Genomic DNA, 17,027 nt, shown 5'->3' on the forward strand with positions numbered 1-17,027 from the left:
AGTGGCCTCCAGGAGATGTTCCACAATGCCACATCATGGACACTCTGGTCAGCAGTTCAGACTCCACTGCCCTGCACTCAGGTACACAGGCATCCGCCCCTCCCACTTTGAAGGCTCGGAGTTTTTTTAAATTCCACTTCTTGTTTGCTCTGTGTGGAAAACTCACATCACATCTTTCCAGCTGACCATGGCGGCTCCATGCAGCAAACGCTCTCCCACTTAGAGCACACCTGAGTTGTTGGGTCTACTGGGTCTGTGGGGAGAGGAGGCTGTGCAGTCCCAGCTATGCTCCGGCAATAGGAACTTTGATACCTATGGACAGGTTTCCTATGGCTTGTTGGATAAGGGTTACAACCAGAACATGCAGCAGTGCCATGCGAAGATAAAGGAGCTGAGACAGGCATACCAGAAGGCACGGGAAGCCAACTGTGCTCTGGTGCTCTGCCAAAGACCTACCGCTTCTATAAGGAGCTGGATGCCATTCTTGGCGGCAACCCCTCCTTCATGAGCCCCATTGATACTTCATTGGGCTGGAGGCAGCAGACAGTGGACTCAACCCCGAGGATGGAGTCATGGACGAGGAGGTCGAGTTGGAGGATGATGTGGAGCATGCAGCAGGGTCTAGCCAGTCCCAGCAGTCCGTCTCTGGCGTGCATGATGCAGGAGAGGAGAGCCCTGGTGAGTGATCTTTTTGAGTTGATGCTGCTCGGTTATATGAGGTAGAGCTGTCCACTGCTCTATATATTCTAGAAGTGGGTGAAGGGATAGAAATGTACAAGACTAGATGTGTTTCTGTGTGCTCCACATTTCCCTGTGCAGCTGAACAGCGTGTTAATGCACACCGAGATATCATGGGAATCTTCCAGACAGGTCTCTAGGAAACTGTCCTGGAGGTATTCACCAATCCTCTGCTGGAGGTTGCTTGGCAGAGCTGGTTTGTTCCTTCCCCCATTGTAGGAAACTTTCCTGTGCCAATCAGCAATCACTTGTGCAGGGACCAAAGTGGCACACAGACGAGCAGCTTAGGGACCAGATCTGAAGCTGCACATGTGCAGGAGATGGATCCTTGCTAATGCTCAGGAGTGAGATATCTGCTTCAATGACCCCTGCCTGTGGAAAATGGTGACAGAATTCACAATGTTGTCCCTAGTCACCTGCAGTGATCCCCTTAAAAAACACCTAGACCCTTTGCCCCATCTTGAGCACTGAACTCCCACTCCTCCCCAGCCGAACTCACGGTGTTTAGGGTGTTTGCCAAAATGCGTGCTTGCCAAGAGGACAGTGAGAAAGTGATTTGTATGTAAAAAAGAGGTGTATTTTATTATAATGATTCAGTGCTGTGTGTGAACTTACAATCATGTTTCTTACGCTTTTGTAGATGTGATCTTCAGGGGAACCCTCTACACACCTATGGAACACCTCTTCCAGATAAGGAAGTGACAAAGGCGGAGCAAGGAGGACATGTTCCGAGAAGTACTCCAATCCTCAGAGTCCGAAAAAAGAGAACACAGTGGAGAGAGACCGTGAAGGAAAAATTTAAAATAGAAAGGCAGGACAGAAAGAAGAGTGAGGAGCACATTGTAAAGGGTCATGAATGGATGATAAAAATTATGGAGGAGCAAACAGAGATGTTGAATTCCCTAATCATGCTCCAGATAGTACTCGCTTCCCCCCTGCAGCTGATACAGAACTGCTTTCCATGCCCTTCCCAAACTCCTCCCACACATTCCTTGCAACTTCCCAGAACGTCTCAGTACGCCATTCACTCCATCCCTTCAGACAGCTTCCAAAATGATAATTGGACTTACACGCAGCTGTGAGAGCTTGCACTGCCCTGCACTCTTATCTCTCTTCCCACCAAATCTTTTGTATGCGTTGTTAATTGATATTAAATAAAAACAAACTTTCTGAAAGATAACCAATCTTTATTTGTCTCCTACAGGTAATGGTTGCTGCTGGGAGTAATACATAGTAGCAATGTGTTCATTTGCTGACTACAAATTCTGGGCAGGAATCATCACAATTTTCATGCAAGGCAGCAAGCTAACAAAAGCATGGCAGAGTACTGTACAGAAAGAGAGATTACTGGTGCTCATTGTCAAAATGTCGCCTCAAAGCCTCTCTGATTCATATAGCTCCCTGTTGTGCTCTTCTAATAGCCCTGGTATCTGGCTGCTCAAATTCAGCAGCCAGGCGATCCACCTCCACACTCTGCTCTAGGGGAAACTTTTCACCCTTAGCCTCACAAATATTATGGAGCACGCAGCAGGCTTCTATGACCACAGGAACATTTTCCTTATTTAGGTCTAACTTGCCATAAAGGCAGCACCAGAATGCTTTTAATCTGCCAAAGGTATATTCTACAGTCATTCTGCACTGGTCAGCCTGTTGTTGAAGCATTTCTTGCTGTTGTCCAGGTTTCCCATATAAGGCTTCACGAGTCATGGGGTGTGCTGGGTCTCTCAGGATCACTATGGACATTTCAATATCCCCCCACTGGAATCTTCTTGTCTGGAAAGAAAGTTCCTGCTTGGTGCTTTCTATATGTGCTAGTGTTCCTGAAGATGCATGTGTCATGGACCTTCCTGGACCACCCTGCGTTGATGTCAGTGAAACACCCATGGTTATCCTGAAGTACCATAGAGAAGTATCCCTTTGTATTGATATACTCCATCACAAGATGATCTGAGGCCAAAATTGGAATACGTCTCCCACCTATTACCCCACTGCAGCTAGGGTTTCCCATTGCCGCAAAGCCATCCACTATTTCCTGCACATAGCCAAGAGTCACAGTCTGTCATAGTACATGTGATTAATGGACTTGCACACTTGTGTTAACACAGCCCCAATAGTTGACTTCCTGACTCCAAACTGATTTGTGACTGACCGGTAGCAGTCTGGAGTCACCAGCTTCAACACAGTGATCTCCATGTGCTTCTCCACCAAGAAGGCAGCTCTCATTCTGGTGTCCTTGAGCCGCAGTGCTGGGGCGAGTTCTGCACAAGAAGGTGGCTTTCCACATCAGAAAGTTCTTGTCATCTCAGACCTGCATAACGATGTCACCACTTGGTGCTTGTTTCTCCAGCCCAGAACTAATGTTCCACTGTGTTCTGCTGCTCCCTGAATGCCAAAAGTAATCTGATGTCATTTCTTTCCATTGCACACAGCAAGTCAGGCAACCCTGATTCCTGTTCAGATTGGGTGTTCATGATCTACTGCATTACCATCTGTGACATGTTCATAACAGCAACCACAACAGTAGAGAGCAGTTCAGGATCCATCCTTTCAGACAGAGATGACTGGCATGCAGTAAACAGGGGCCATTGAAAAATGCCATAAAATGCAGTCGAAAGCCCATGGAATCCTGTGACAGAAAAACCTGCATCGTAGGACATTGAGCCCGCGTCCATGATGCACTGCAATCCACTTCACCATCCCGCAACTCCTAGCTGCAGTAGGTGGTGAGTAGCACAGTGGGATAGCTACCCACAGTGCACTGATCTCACTGTTGATGCTAGAGCACCAGCTGTTGTCACCCACAAGTGATGTAATTAAACCAGTTTCTGATTGTCTGTGTAACTTGAGTCAACAAAACTGTGTAGTGTTGACAAGGCCTCAGAAACATAGTTTGAGTAGTGCTTGCTGTTTTGCAATAGTCCCTGTTGCTCATTCCGTCTTTATTGTTATCTACAATACTGCAAGACCAGATACTCTGAAGGTCAGACATCCATATAATATAAACTCATCCTGGTCTGCAGACAGGAAGAGAAACCAGTTAAAATTTTGGCTTTCTTTGTGATAGGAGCAACAATGAGAAAAAGATAAGAGATAAAAATCCCTGTTTCTTTGGAAGGAAAAACTTCTTTAACATTTTCCTTATAAGACAGTGTTTTGAGATTAGGGGTGTTCTTATTTGGAGAGGGAAGCTTGTCTATTTGGGTTATTCCTTACTTACGGGACTGGCAATGGAACAGTACAGAGAAGGTCAATACACTTTTAAGGAAATTTGTGGCTGCCAACCATTATCCAATCTGGATTCAGACAATGCATGTGGAGAACTTTATTGTTAGTTGTTATTATTTTGGTTCGTTGGTTGGCTTTTTGTTTTGTTTTTGTGGGGACAGAGGAAATTAAGTTCACTGTTTTAGTGCTCATATAAAGTATTGGATTGACAGTACTGGACACTGAAGAATTCCACCCATGGATAATATGGAGCACAAACGGTAATGCAGGCTTCCCCACTTTGCCCTATATCACCTCTTTGCCCCAGCCCAATCCTGGAGAGAACCACGTCTAGGGATCAGAGGGTGGTTCAATCTCCAGGCCCAAATCAGTCACACTGCTGAGAGTGCCTGTTCTGACTGTCTTTTGATTACATGCTCAACTGAGGAGCTGCATTGAGACTGTTGTTTTATTTCACATATATCATTGAACAGCCACCAGCTGAGAAAGAATTCTGCCCCTGATCGGTGGGCCCTGACTTTGAACAGAACAGCCTACCTTGATTTGAGTGACACGGCATGTCTACAATGCCCACATTACAGCGCAGCCATGGCAGCACTGTGACATGGACAGTGTAAACATGCTTTATTGCTGAGGAAGAGCTCTCCTGGTGATTTAAAAAAAACCCACCCCAAATGAGGGGTGGTAGCTTTCCTGGCAATAAAGCGCTGTCTATACTGACACTTTTCATTGCTAAAACTTTCATTGCTCAGGGAGATGTTTTTTCACACCCCTGAACAACTAAAGTTTTAGCACTGAAAATGGCAGTGTAGACACAGCCTAACTCTCAGACCAGTCTATTTCTGGTGTTGTTTGGGGAGCATTCAGTTAGTTGCAGTGCAGTTAAATCAATTTTACTTGAAAAAAGCTTCCCCTCCTCACCTTCCCTCTGCAGAGCTATCTTCCAAAGGCAAATGTTTTGAATACTCCATCAAGGGTGCGGTTTGATGGGTCTATTCCAAATCTGAATGCTCCCACAGATAAGGTTTCAAATATTAATAAAGTTTGCTGAGGAATATCTAGATCTTCGTAAGACTTTAACTATATCAGACATTCTATACATACAACCCAAGAATCTTGAAAGATTTACATATGCCTCTATTGTAAACAGATCTAAATTAGTCTTTGTAATCTCTAATTGATTATACTTTTCATTTTGAAAAGAGACTAAGGGCTTATTTACACTTACAGTGCTGCATCAGTGCAGTTGCACCACTGTAGAGCTTAATGAAGATGCTCCCTATACTGATGGGAGAGCTGCTTCCATCTGCGTAGATCTCCACCTCCCCAAGTGGCAGAAGCCCTCCCATCAACATAGCACTATCTACACAAGGGATTAGGTTGGTATAACTATGGTGCTCAGGGGTGTGGATTTTCCAGAACTTGGAGCTACCTAGTTATACCAACATAAGTTTGTAGTGTACACCATGACGTAAACTGTAGACTGGAAAGTCAGTCTTATCTGACTCAGTTGGCCTAATGGTGTTACACCAGTGATAAATTTGGGCTATTCTGTTTAGTAAAAACTTTTAAAAGTCTGCATTTTGAAAGGCACATGGAATTCAGTTTATTCCTGGTATATTCTCTCAATGCAGGGTGTTTTTTCCCTCCTAATTTTGCTAAAGAGATTGGTTTAATGCAGTGGTTCCCAAACTTGTTCCGCCGCTTATGCAGGGAAAAGCCCCTGGCAGGCCGGGCTGGTTTGTTTACCTGCTACGTCTGCAGGTTCGGCCGATCGTGGCTCCCACTGGCCGCGGTTCACTGCTCCAGACCAATAGGGGCTGCTGGAAGCGGAGCGGGCCAAGGGATGTGTTGGCCACCACTTCCATTAGCTCCCATTGGCCTGAAGCAGCGAACCACGGCCAGTGGGAGCCGCGATCAGCTGAACCTGCGGACACGGCAGGTAAACAGATCGGCCTGGCCCACCAGGGGCTTTCCCTGCATAAGCGGCGGAACAAGTTTGAGAACCACTGGTGTAATTTACAGGTTGCTGATACATTAAACTGTTTTGCTATTCATAACTGTTCTCATACTGTAAGCACAGATGACTAACTTTCCACTGACTGCAGCTGAAAAACAAAATGGCTGAGGCCATGTGGGAAAAAAGAGGTACGCTTTGTTCAAAAGGCACAAAAACATCTGTCAGGAAAAGTGGGCAACTATTCTTTGTTTTTTTATTTATGAAAGTGCTCGTAATTCAGATTAACTCTGTTTGTACCTTATTTATGATTGCTTCACCTACCTTGAAACTGTCAGAGCTTTAATAATTGGATTAAAAAGCTATCTAGCTTCACTGCAGCTCTTGTTGGTATCTGATATTATCCTCTGCTGAACTAATTTTATTACTTCTAAGAGCCACGCTTGTCATTGGTTCTCATCATATAACACTCCCACTTTCTCTATGGTACTTTATGACCCTCCTTACCTTAGTTAATTGGTGTGCCTCGCAATCTTTAATGTATTTTATCCTGTGAGGTGGGGAAAAGCTATTATTTTCTATTTTACAGATGAGGCTGAGAGAGAATAAGGCTTCAAATCTCTGAAAGTTAGGGACCTAAACACCTTGGAGGATCTGGGCCTAAGTGATTTCTCCAGTGTCACACTGGAAATCTGTAGCAAGGCAGGGAATTGAACCTGGGTCTCCTGCATCACAGACTAGCCCCTAACTCATGGGACAGCATTAGCTCCACTAATGATGTACAGAAGTTCTTTTTCCACTAGTTGTAGAAAAACAACACTGTTACAAAACTGTCAAGACCACTGACTTGTTCTACAATAATTCAGTTAGCTTCGTCAATAAAATAAACATGTAAATAATGAAAATATTTCAACCAGGTCGTTACATGCTGTAGACTTAGTCATGTACAAGGGAATGTATTGAATTTAAAAAAAAATTATATACTTTACTATATAACGTTAGATAAGTATTGGAACATATCAGGGCTTATCCTAAACTGAACTTTTGGTTTTGAATCTTAAACAACGACAACTAATTATTAAATAATTACATACGTCAAATCTCATCAAAGGGAGTAGTTGCTATTTATCCATGTGTGAACAATAACTGTACATTGAACACAGATGGAGAACATATGTACTGGGCCCTCTGTTGTCTTAAAGTAGAATTCAGACACTGAAACATAACCAGGTCTATCATTCTCTTTCATAGTAATGAATCACCAACACCCGCAACAAATGACACCAAGTACAACCATGTCCCAGCAGAGCCATCCTACCCAGAACCCTCAAGGTGGGTTGTTGAACATGCCAAATGCACTGACTACCCAGCAGCAGCAGCAACAGAAGCTGAGGCTTCAAAGGATCCAAATGGAAAGGGAGAGAATTAGGATGCGCCAGGAGGAGCTCCTGCGACAGGTACTGCTACTCTTTCTGCAAACATTTTTCATTTGATGCATCTAATTATGTTTTTTCTATGCACAAACCACAAACAAGTAAAGCCAGAATTAATTTTTCTTTCAGATAAAGAGAACAAAAAAGGAAATAGTCATAGCGAGTATATGACGTTTGTGTTTCTTTTCACAAACTGCACTGAACAGAACACAAAGTGGCTACTTATTTCTGCATCTAAAAGTCCTTAGAAATTTAAAGGTGCAGTATATGGGGGAAAAAAAGGAAGTCCTGACAGTTTCGTAACTAAATACACAATAGCTATACCAGCAGAGAGTAGACACAAATTCTGCTCTTTTGCAACCTATAAATCCAAAGTAACTCTGTTGATCTCAGCTGAATTTACACTGATTTGAGTGAAAGCAGAATTTGGCTCTGGCATAACAGAGTGGGCCAAATCTTGGTCCCATTAAAGACAATGGCAAAACTCCCAGAATTTGTTCCCAACAGTCTGTCTTAGAGGTTTGGGGCCAAATTTTGTTACTGGTGGCATTTTGCCCTTTGATTACAGTACAACTTTGAGTTACATCTCACGTGAATGTGGTCTGGCTGGTAATTTTTCCAGGGGCAGTGTGGATTTTTTTTACATTTTGTGTATTCTTATTTTTCAGGCTCAGCTTTATAATGACTCATACAATACAAATAGATATGTAGCTTCCTTTGCACTGCTTTAAGGAAATAAACAGTTTTAACAATTGCAAAGGATGTGTTTCTTCTGTTAGGGAGTACTCTGCTGCTGCTATGATTTATATACTATATTAATCAACTTCCTTAGAGAACACAAATAACCTGTTTCCCTTAGGAACACAGTGTGAACTGAGTACGTTTTATTGAGGATATTATGGTCATAGGCCATAGCCTTATAAATGGGCAGTCAGAGTTCCAAACATCTAAAAAAATAGTGCATTTTCACCAAAGAAAAATCTTAGAAATCTGTTGCTTTAATTATTATTTCATGATTACAGTCTTCTTGACTTGAGATTTGTGCCTAAATACATGTAGTTATTTCAAGGTAACATTTGTTTATACTGTATTTCTAAATACAGTATCACATTTCTTGGCAGCAAATAGAAGTATGTTTTCTCTTACGGTAATGACACCAATTGACATAATATTTTTGGTGTTTTATTAGTGTACTGTAAATGTACCAGTGTTTGTTTGCTTGTAATAGTCACTATCACAATATAATTTTGAATTTTGAAATTCCTTATTTTGATCTTAGATATTTCTTTTATAGTGATTGGTGCAAGTAGCAAAGAGGAGCTCAAATCAAAGTTCCTCATGTAAATGCCCGTAGTCTGTGGCAGGATCTGGCCTCTGACTATCTTGCCACAATTAAGTGAATCTACTTTTTCTTCTTCTTTTTTTACCTAGGGAGGGGAATTAATGAGGGGAGATGTGTTAGTGATGACAACAGACTGGAATGTTTAGAACATATTGTGGGGAGCAAGGAGCAAAAGCGTCATCATGTCATCGAAGCTTTTAAGAGGGAAACCGACATCTGGATTATCAAAGCAGATGTTACCAGGAAGGGATATTTGCCTGCCCAAGTAGGACCTAACTTATTTTAGGACAGATGGAAAGTTTCCTCAAAGCCACAAATTAACAGAAAGCTGGTTTGTTTCTCCTTGCCAGTATGCGGCAAAAATGTAATGAATGGTGATTACCTCCTTTTCCTCTGTTAGCCTCAAAGTGCCTAGGACCATTATTAATAAAAGGAATAAGAAATCCAAGGTCCTTCCAGAATATTTTACCATGTATTTCTGCCATCAAACCTTTGGGACATCTCCAGTCTGGAGTTCTTTTTTCTTGGAGTCTTATTTGAATTATCACTGTGACAATAGTGTCTACAGATGGATTGAAAAGAATCAACAATTGTCCTCTATTTTGGGACTTCCTGTGTGTAGCTATTAGTGCAGATTTTGGCTCAAAGTTACAGGTTCTGCTATCAAATACTAGTGTTCTGTACCAGCACAGGAAGGATTGCTAACATAGTGAGAAAGGACACCTATTTTAATTAACTATATGATATAAAGAGTAGAGCTGGACAAATATAGCACAAGAGAATTTGCAAAAACTCTTTCTAATAAAACATGCTACTTTGCTTCACTAGTGTTTACAACTCCGTTCATCCTTTTTTCTACAAATATTTGTATGAACACACTTTAAATTTTTTTTTAAAAATATTGCATCAAGACACTTTGAAACTTTGCACAACACCGTCTAGTTACATTTGTAACAAACAAGAAAAAAATCAAAGATCAAAATGCAGTCGTGTTACAGGCCTGGATCCAGCAAAGCACTTAAACACGTGCCAGATTTTAAGTTCATAGTTCCAGTGCCTTCAGTAGAACTACTCACATGTTTATAGTTAGGCATATGCTTAAGAAACTTGCTGAACTGGGGCCACAAAGCAGAGACAACTCCACTGAAGCCAACTGAAGTTTAGACCTAATCCTGCAAACATCTTGTACCCAAATTCTGTATGCTCATACCTCATATAAGTCCCTTTGATGCTGCAAGTACATGTGTGGCAAGCAACAGGGAGTCATGCTTCTTCACATGTGAATATAAGTATGATGATGCACTAGGTGTAGTCCTCCACACTGAGCAGCCTGCTCCACCCCCAGCCGCAGTTCCACTGCCCTCCTAGCTCACCCCCAGCCCCAGCTGCAGCTGTGCCCTGCCCCCAGCCCAGCTCTGGCCCCAGCCCCAGCTCCACTCTGGCCACTGGTCCACCCGCAGCCCAGCTCTGCCCTTATTCCTTCTCCAGCCCCAGGCCAGCTCCGCCTCTAGCCCCAGCTCCTTCCCTGTACCCAGTTCTGCCCCCAGCTTTGCCTTCAGCACAAGCTCTTGTGCTGAGGTAACTGTGCAGTAATGGAGGGAGGGCACAGACAGATCCCATTACTGGTATGAGGAGGCACGACAGAAAAAGTTTGGCCACCACTGCCCTAGAAGGTAAAGTGTAAAGGAAAAAAAAGTATCTTTTGCAATCTGTAGCCTGTAGTCGTAATCAACAGGAACTTTATAAACTTCTTGTCAGCAGTCAGAGCAGTACTGAGGCCTAGCAGGATGATGGAGTGTAGCAAACCCCTGAGGGGCTTCATTGTTGAAACATTGTTATTCCTATCCTAATCCTTCACTGCTGCTTTTGCTTTTTTTCATGCAACCTGTCTAAGAAAAAAATGCTGAGTAAGTGTATGTGCTTGCTGCTAGGCGACCGAAATGAGGTGAAAAGGGTTTGGGTGAAAGGGAGTGGAATTCTTTTGGCAGGTCCCTCAAATCTCTTTTCAGCTTGACAGCAGCTGCTGGCTGGCTGGCTTTTTCCAGTCATTCCCATCTCTGCAGCTGCTCTGCTGGAGAGACACACCCAGCAGTGAAGGAATACAGAGTTCTAGGAGGTTTCTAGTTAGAATGTTGTTTTTTTCCCCTCCCCTTCATTTTAGTAGGTGAAAGCTAGTGTTTGAAAAAGTAACAATTCTCTTTCCTTCAGCAATTGAGTGGGGAGCTGAGCAGTTGATGTTTAATAAGTGTTCTTTGTTTCAAAAAGCAGAATGTGACAGCTTTTTTTGAATCTTACCTTGCCTTGTCATTTCAGAAGCATTTCATTTTCCCAATTTCTTTCCCACTGATTATTTTTGTTAGTCTTGCAGAGAAAAAAGGCAAACCAGCCTTTCTAAAATCCGTTGGAGATGGAAGTTATTAGAGGAGCTGTCAGTGGGAAAGGTCTGAAACGCTCACACAGAGAAAGTGCCCTGTTTCCACTCTCTCTTGATGAGCTGAATGGTTGTGTAAGTGTTGAACTTCAGAAACTTTTCACCTTGTCATGAAGTGCAGGGGAAACCAAGCCAAGATCATGTTTCCCATAGGGTTCGTCCCAGATATCACTTTCATGGGTGCAGAGGGCCCGGCAGAATTCTGCAATTCTAATTCAGAAAAGGGAAGGTATGGGAAGCCTGAACAAGGGAGAAGCAGCATGGGAGAGTTCCAGATGCAGATCCACCAGCATTTTGTCCTTGTGGGGTGGGAGCTCACTGGCTGCTGGGCTCCTGGAGTCCTGGGGCTGCAGCAGCAGTGCAAAGGGTATACCCAGTGCACGGTCTGGCCATTAGCCCTATATTTTGAAAGCACACGCAGTGTCTAAATGCTCGATTTTCTACCATAAGTGAGAGAATCAACAGGAGAGGAATTATAATGATTAGCAATATAAAAGCATGTGCAGTGAGATATTTCTCAGGGAGGGTTGCAGGAAATGCGACAGTGGAGCCCTAGAATCCTTTGGCATACAGTTGAAAAGAGGTTTACATCAGAAGTATGTACAAATACAATGAATAATTCAATATGCTGCACCCCTTTGAAGCCTTTAAAGATTTTGGCAGCTTTAGCAAATATCCACCGAAGAAGCAGGTATTTTGACAATGTTGTAATCTCAGGATATTGCATTTATTTATTTTTCTTTTTGTTTCCACTGATTCCCCCATCCCCTTCTCTTTTTGACAACATCCACAGCAATGCCAGGCAGATTATTATGGGCATTCACTTCTCTTTGAAGTGAATGCCAAAGGCTGCCTGAATTGGTTAGCAGGAGGGATTCCTCCTTCGCCTTTTTACTGTCTAGAAAGCTAGAGACCTACAGCATGTGTCTCCAAACCTGTCATCCACGTGGCATTGGAACAGCACACTGCCAGGCACTTCCGTTATAAGGGTGCCTAATACTGTGTTGCTGGGCTAGATAGTAACTAGTCCTGCAGTGCTGTGCAAAAGGAAGGAGGGAGCATCAGGAGCCTTTTTTCCATGTACCCCTGTGCATTGTTCAGGCAGTCATGGTCTTTGTTGAATTGTCACCCAAGAAACAAGAGGGTATATCATTGACAGCAATGCTTATAAAAGGGCCCCACACCACATCCCCTGCACCAGAAAGAAGAGTTGGACCAGAACAGGGAACGAGTGATGATGATAATGAGGCTAGGCACCTCGATTTCAAGGACGTCGACAGTCACAGTTTGTACTAATGGGACATTGCGTGACTCCATAGAACAAATCAGGAAGAACAGTGTTTACCTCACTGGCCAAAGAGCCATTTGCCTAGTTGTGTTGATTGAGTTGCACATTGTTTTCATGCCTGATGCTGTGTTTCCAGCAGCTCAGTGCAATTCTTCTCAAAAGTGTGGACACCACCCTTAAGACATGGTGTTCTGCAATAAGATCCATCACCAGCTGCTCAATGGTCAAGTCAGAAATGTTGGTTTTGTGCAGTTTTTGTGTCAGAGTGCCTTTGAAACGTTTAATATGCTCTCAATGGTTTAATGCCAGCGCTTATTTTGGACTATAAGACTTGTTTTTGCCATTTGAAGAGCTATGAATGGCTTTTTATAGCATCAAAGCTAAAAATAGACCAAAAGGGCTCTGAGCAAGGACACGCTGTTGCTTAACCCCATTTGTGATTGGAAATGGGACTGTTGGGTCAGTGGTTTTCAAGCTGTGGGTTGCGACCCAGTACTGTCTGTGGTGCTGCCCAGCTAAGGCAGGCTAGTCCCTACCTGTTCTGACACTGTGCTGCACCCCAGAAGCAGCCAGGAGCAGATCCAGCTCCTAGGTGGGGGGACCATGGGGCTCTGTGTGCTACCCGCGCCTTAAGCACCAGCTCCACACTCCCATTGGCCGGTTCCAAATTGGGGGGGGGGGGCAGTGCTTGTGGGCGAGAGCCGCACCAAGCTGCTTGCATACCTCCGCCTAGGAGCCGGATCTGCTGCTGGCCGCTTCCAAAGCAGAGCGCGGTCCACAGTGCCAGGACAGGTAGGAAGCCTACTTTAGTACCCCTGCTGCACCGCTGACCAGGAGCTGCCCGAGGTAAGCCCATACACCAACCCCATCCCCCAATTCCCTGCCCCAGCCCTGAGCCCTCCCCAAACCCAGAACCCCTTTCTGCACCTTAAACCCTTCATCCCTGGCCCCAGCCCAGAGCCTACATCCCCAGCCCAGAGTCCTGACCCCCTCCCACACCCCAACCCCCTTCCCCAGCCCAGAGCCCCCTCCCAGAGCTGAAACCCCTCATTCCTGGCCCCTCTCAAGGGCCTGCACCCCCAGCCTAGAGCCCTGATCCCCTCCCACACCCCAAACTCCTCATCCCCAGCTCTGTTGGGTCACTGACATCAACAGTTTTCTTTAACTGAGTCACCAGAAAAAAGTTTGAAAACCACTGTTCTAGATGGCAGTCGTCGTAAAGGAGAAAATTCAGACACCAGCAGGGCATATGGAAGGAATGCTCTCGTGGCTGGTAGAAAGAGAAGACATTTTTGAGAAGTCACGCTTTCTTAAACTGTATTTGTAATTTTTTAGCACACTGCAAACACACCCACAAACCTTCTAATATAAATTTCAGTTAATGTGGGGTTACTTTGGTTTAACTTCTGTAACTCTCTCCTTGTAGCTATGATTATGGTAATTTCATTTTTGGGAGAAGATAAGAGTACACTTAACAAAATAACATAAAACGTTTAACAGCTATGGTACCTCATGTTCATCAGGCTGTTTACTTTGTGGGCAATATGATAAGTGGTCAGCTATGTCAGAAAATTTTTCTCAAAACATTCCTCCCACAAATAAGAATTTTTTGACAAAATGGCCATTCTTTCCAGAGCACTGGACTCACTGCTCCTGCACAAACTACTGAGAGTCTCGCAACATGTACTTGGAATTTAATACTGTCTGGGCTTTTTCTGTGCTGCACCTGAACTGATATAATCACTTAGCCAGGGAATTCAGATACTGAACTCTCTGGAAAATGTGGTGCCAACTACTGATTGGTCCAACTAGGAGAGATTCATGCCCAAATTAATTGACCTATGTAGCCAGATATAGTATCTGGATTCAGACTCTTCTACTTCAGAGTGATAGCATAGTCAGCAATCTATCTGAGGATTGCTTACTCCACTCCAGGATTTAGAGAGGCCTTGAGTATCAAGGCCGTCTTTGAGCTACAAAGCAAGGGAGCTACAGCAGTGGTTTTCAAACTTTTTTTCTGGCGATCCAGTTGAAGAAAATTGTTGATGCCCACAACCCAATGGAGCTGGGGATGAGGGGTTATGGTTGTGGGAGGGGGCTCTGGGCTGGGGTGCAGGCTCTGGGGTGGGGCCAGGAATGAGGTGTTTGGAGTGCAGGAAGGGGCTCTGAGTTTGGGGGGGGGCTCAGGGCTGGGGCAGGGAATTGGGGCGTGGGGTTGGGGCGTGGGCTTACCTTGGGGGGTCCTGGTCAGTGGTGCAGCGGGGGTGCTAACGCAGGCTTCCTGCCAGTCCTAGCACCACGGACCACACTGCACCCAGAAAGTGGCCAGCAGCAGATCCAGCTCCTAGATGGAGGCATGCAAGCGGCTCCCTGTGGCTCTTGCCTGCAGGCACTGTCCCCACCAGCTCCCATTGGCTGGGAACCAGCCAATGGGAGTGCAGAGCCTGTGCTTGGGGCAGGGGTAGCACACAGAGCCCCATGGCCCCCCAGCCTAGGAGCCAGACCTGCTACTGACCACTTCCAGGGCACAGCATGGTGTCAGAACAGGTAGGGACTAGCCTGCCTTAGCTCGGCAGTACCACCGACGGGTCTTTTAATGGCCCAGTCGGTGATGCTGACCAGAGCCGCTGCAACCCAGTGCCTTCCATTCCGCAACCCAGTACTGGGTTGCGACCTGCAGTTTGAAAACCACTGATCTAGAGAATCCTTCCTGTAACTTTCTACATAGAGACAGTGCTAGGGTTTGTCTGTATGAGAAAGTTGCATCTGTGTAACTTGAATCAGCTTTTAAACTGATATAGTTAAACCAGTGCAAAAGGCAGTGTGAACAATCTTATATTCATGGAAAAGTAATTTAACTAAATTGAAATAAGCCACTCTTCTACAGATAGGATTCACACAGCCTTTTGCACCAATTTAATGATATCTGTTTACATTTACACCATAGGTTATACTGGTGAACCTTATTATTATTATTATTATTATTATTTATTTATTATTTATTTTATTTTATTTTATTTATTAATGAGATGCATGAGGGATAGTAGCAGACAGCAATATATACCATATACTGTCTGGTCTCTTCAATACAGTTTAGTTCTGTAAAGTATTTTGCATCACAGTTCTCATGAAAGATCAAAGGCTGGATTCAAAGGAGGGAACCTTGCTCTTCCTCACTCTCCTTTCGCCTCTGCACAAGTTGCCCAGCATTCCACTGGGGAGAGCAGCCCCTGCTTCCTTCTAGTTGCTGTCCCAAAGGGAACATCACCCACCACCCTTTCTGTACCAGTTCACAGAGCTGGCTGAGTAAAGAGCAAGGAGCACATTAACCCCTCTCATGGGCTGGTGCTGCTGCTGCTCTGGCATGTGCATTCTGGGAACCATGGCAGGACAGGGACCTGAGCCAGATAGAATTTCTCCTTGGGAGTCAAACTTGCAGTGCAGCCTCTCTGTACCTGAGAGTGCCAAGGGTAGAATTTGTACTGTAGCTGTATGATATTTTTGACTGGTTGGAGATATGTCTGTGTCAAATTGTGAAATCCATTTTGTTTTGTGAATCTCAATTTGTTTCAGGGACTTATATTTTGTATTACAACTTCCTTTGTGGATTAGAGTATCCATTTTATAGCAGGAGCTTGACACCTAGTGGAAAGACTATGGGTATGACTACTCTTCGAATTTCAAAGCGTTGCCACGGCAGCGCTGCGGGAGCGCTGCCACAGAAGCGCTTTGAAGTGTGAGTGTGGTCAGAGCGGCAGCACTGGGAGAGAGGTCTCCCAGCACTGCATGTAAACCACATCCTTTACGGGTGTAGAGTGCAGCGCTGGGAGCCGCGCTCCCAGCACTGCCGCCCTGATTACGCTGACACTTTACAGCACTGTATCTTGCAGAGCTCAGGAGGGTGTGTTTTCACACCCCTGAGCGCAAAACTTGCAGCGTTGTAAAGTGTGAGTGTAGCCAAGGCCTTAGTCTGAGAAACTATGACAGACCAATAAAGGGCCATCAAAGCTGAATAACTTTTTTCTACTGGTAGGCCCATTGACTTTTAATTAATCTCTACACAGAAGCCAACCGCCGGTGGGGGAGTGGACCCCAAAAACCTCCCATCTGAAGCACATGAGCAAAAAGGGGACAGAGACTGTTTTAAAAGAAGGATGCTTCACTATGCAAAGGGCCAAACCATGAACACAGGGAAGAAGACCAGGATAATAAAGGCAGAGAAGGGTTGCCTAGCCTAAGGATGTTGCTCAAACCCAGGGCAAACAGAAGGAGTGAGATCAGACATGGGGGAGAGGGCAGAACGGGCTGTGTTCAGGATTTAGTTATTTTCCCAAGATCTGTAACTCTGTAGTGTGCTCTGTTGAGAGTAAACTGTATTGTTAAACAAATTTCTTTGTTAAGCCTGTGTTTCTTGCTTTCCAGCCACTTGTCTTGAATTTAACTAGAAACTGGAGCTGCCACAGCCAAGTGGACTCTGGGGAATCTTGTCTAAGCAACTGAGATCTTGGGATGGGTGGGCTAAGGCCCTGGTTCTGAGATTTAAGAAGGCCCAACTGCAAGGAGCTCATTGCCCAAGAAGGATATCGTACACATGGTTTACACCCAAGAGCATG

The 17,027-nt window shown here is 44.6% G+C and overlaps 1 protein-coding gene across 1 annotated transcript in view; it reads left to right on the forward strand.

Annotated features, from left to right (window-relative positions):
- Window positions 1–17,027, forward strand: part of WWTR1 (WW domain containing transcription regulator 1) — a 119,313-nt gene that overhangs the window by 88,485 nt on the left and 13,801 nt on the right. Inside the window, exon 3 of the mRNA XM_032806233.2 lies at window positions 7,172–7,377. Coding sequence (XP_032662124.1) covers window positions 7,172–7,377 — 206 coding nt within the window. The remainder of the gene's footprint in view (window positions 1–7,171; window positions 7,378–17,027) is intronic.

Source organism: Chelonoidis abingdonii, chromosome 8 (assembly GCF_003597395.2).
Source record: "Chelonoidis abingdonii isolate Lonesome George chromosome 8, CheloAbing_2.0, whole genome shotgun sequence".
NCBI lineage: Eukaryota > Metazoa > Chordata > Testudines > Testudinidae > Chelonoidis > Chelonoidis abingdonii.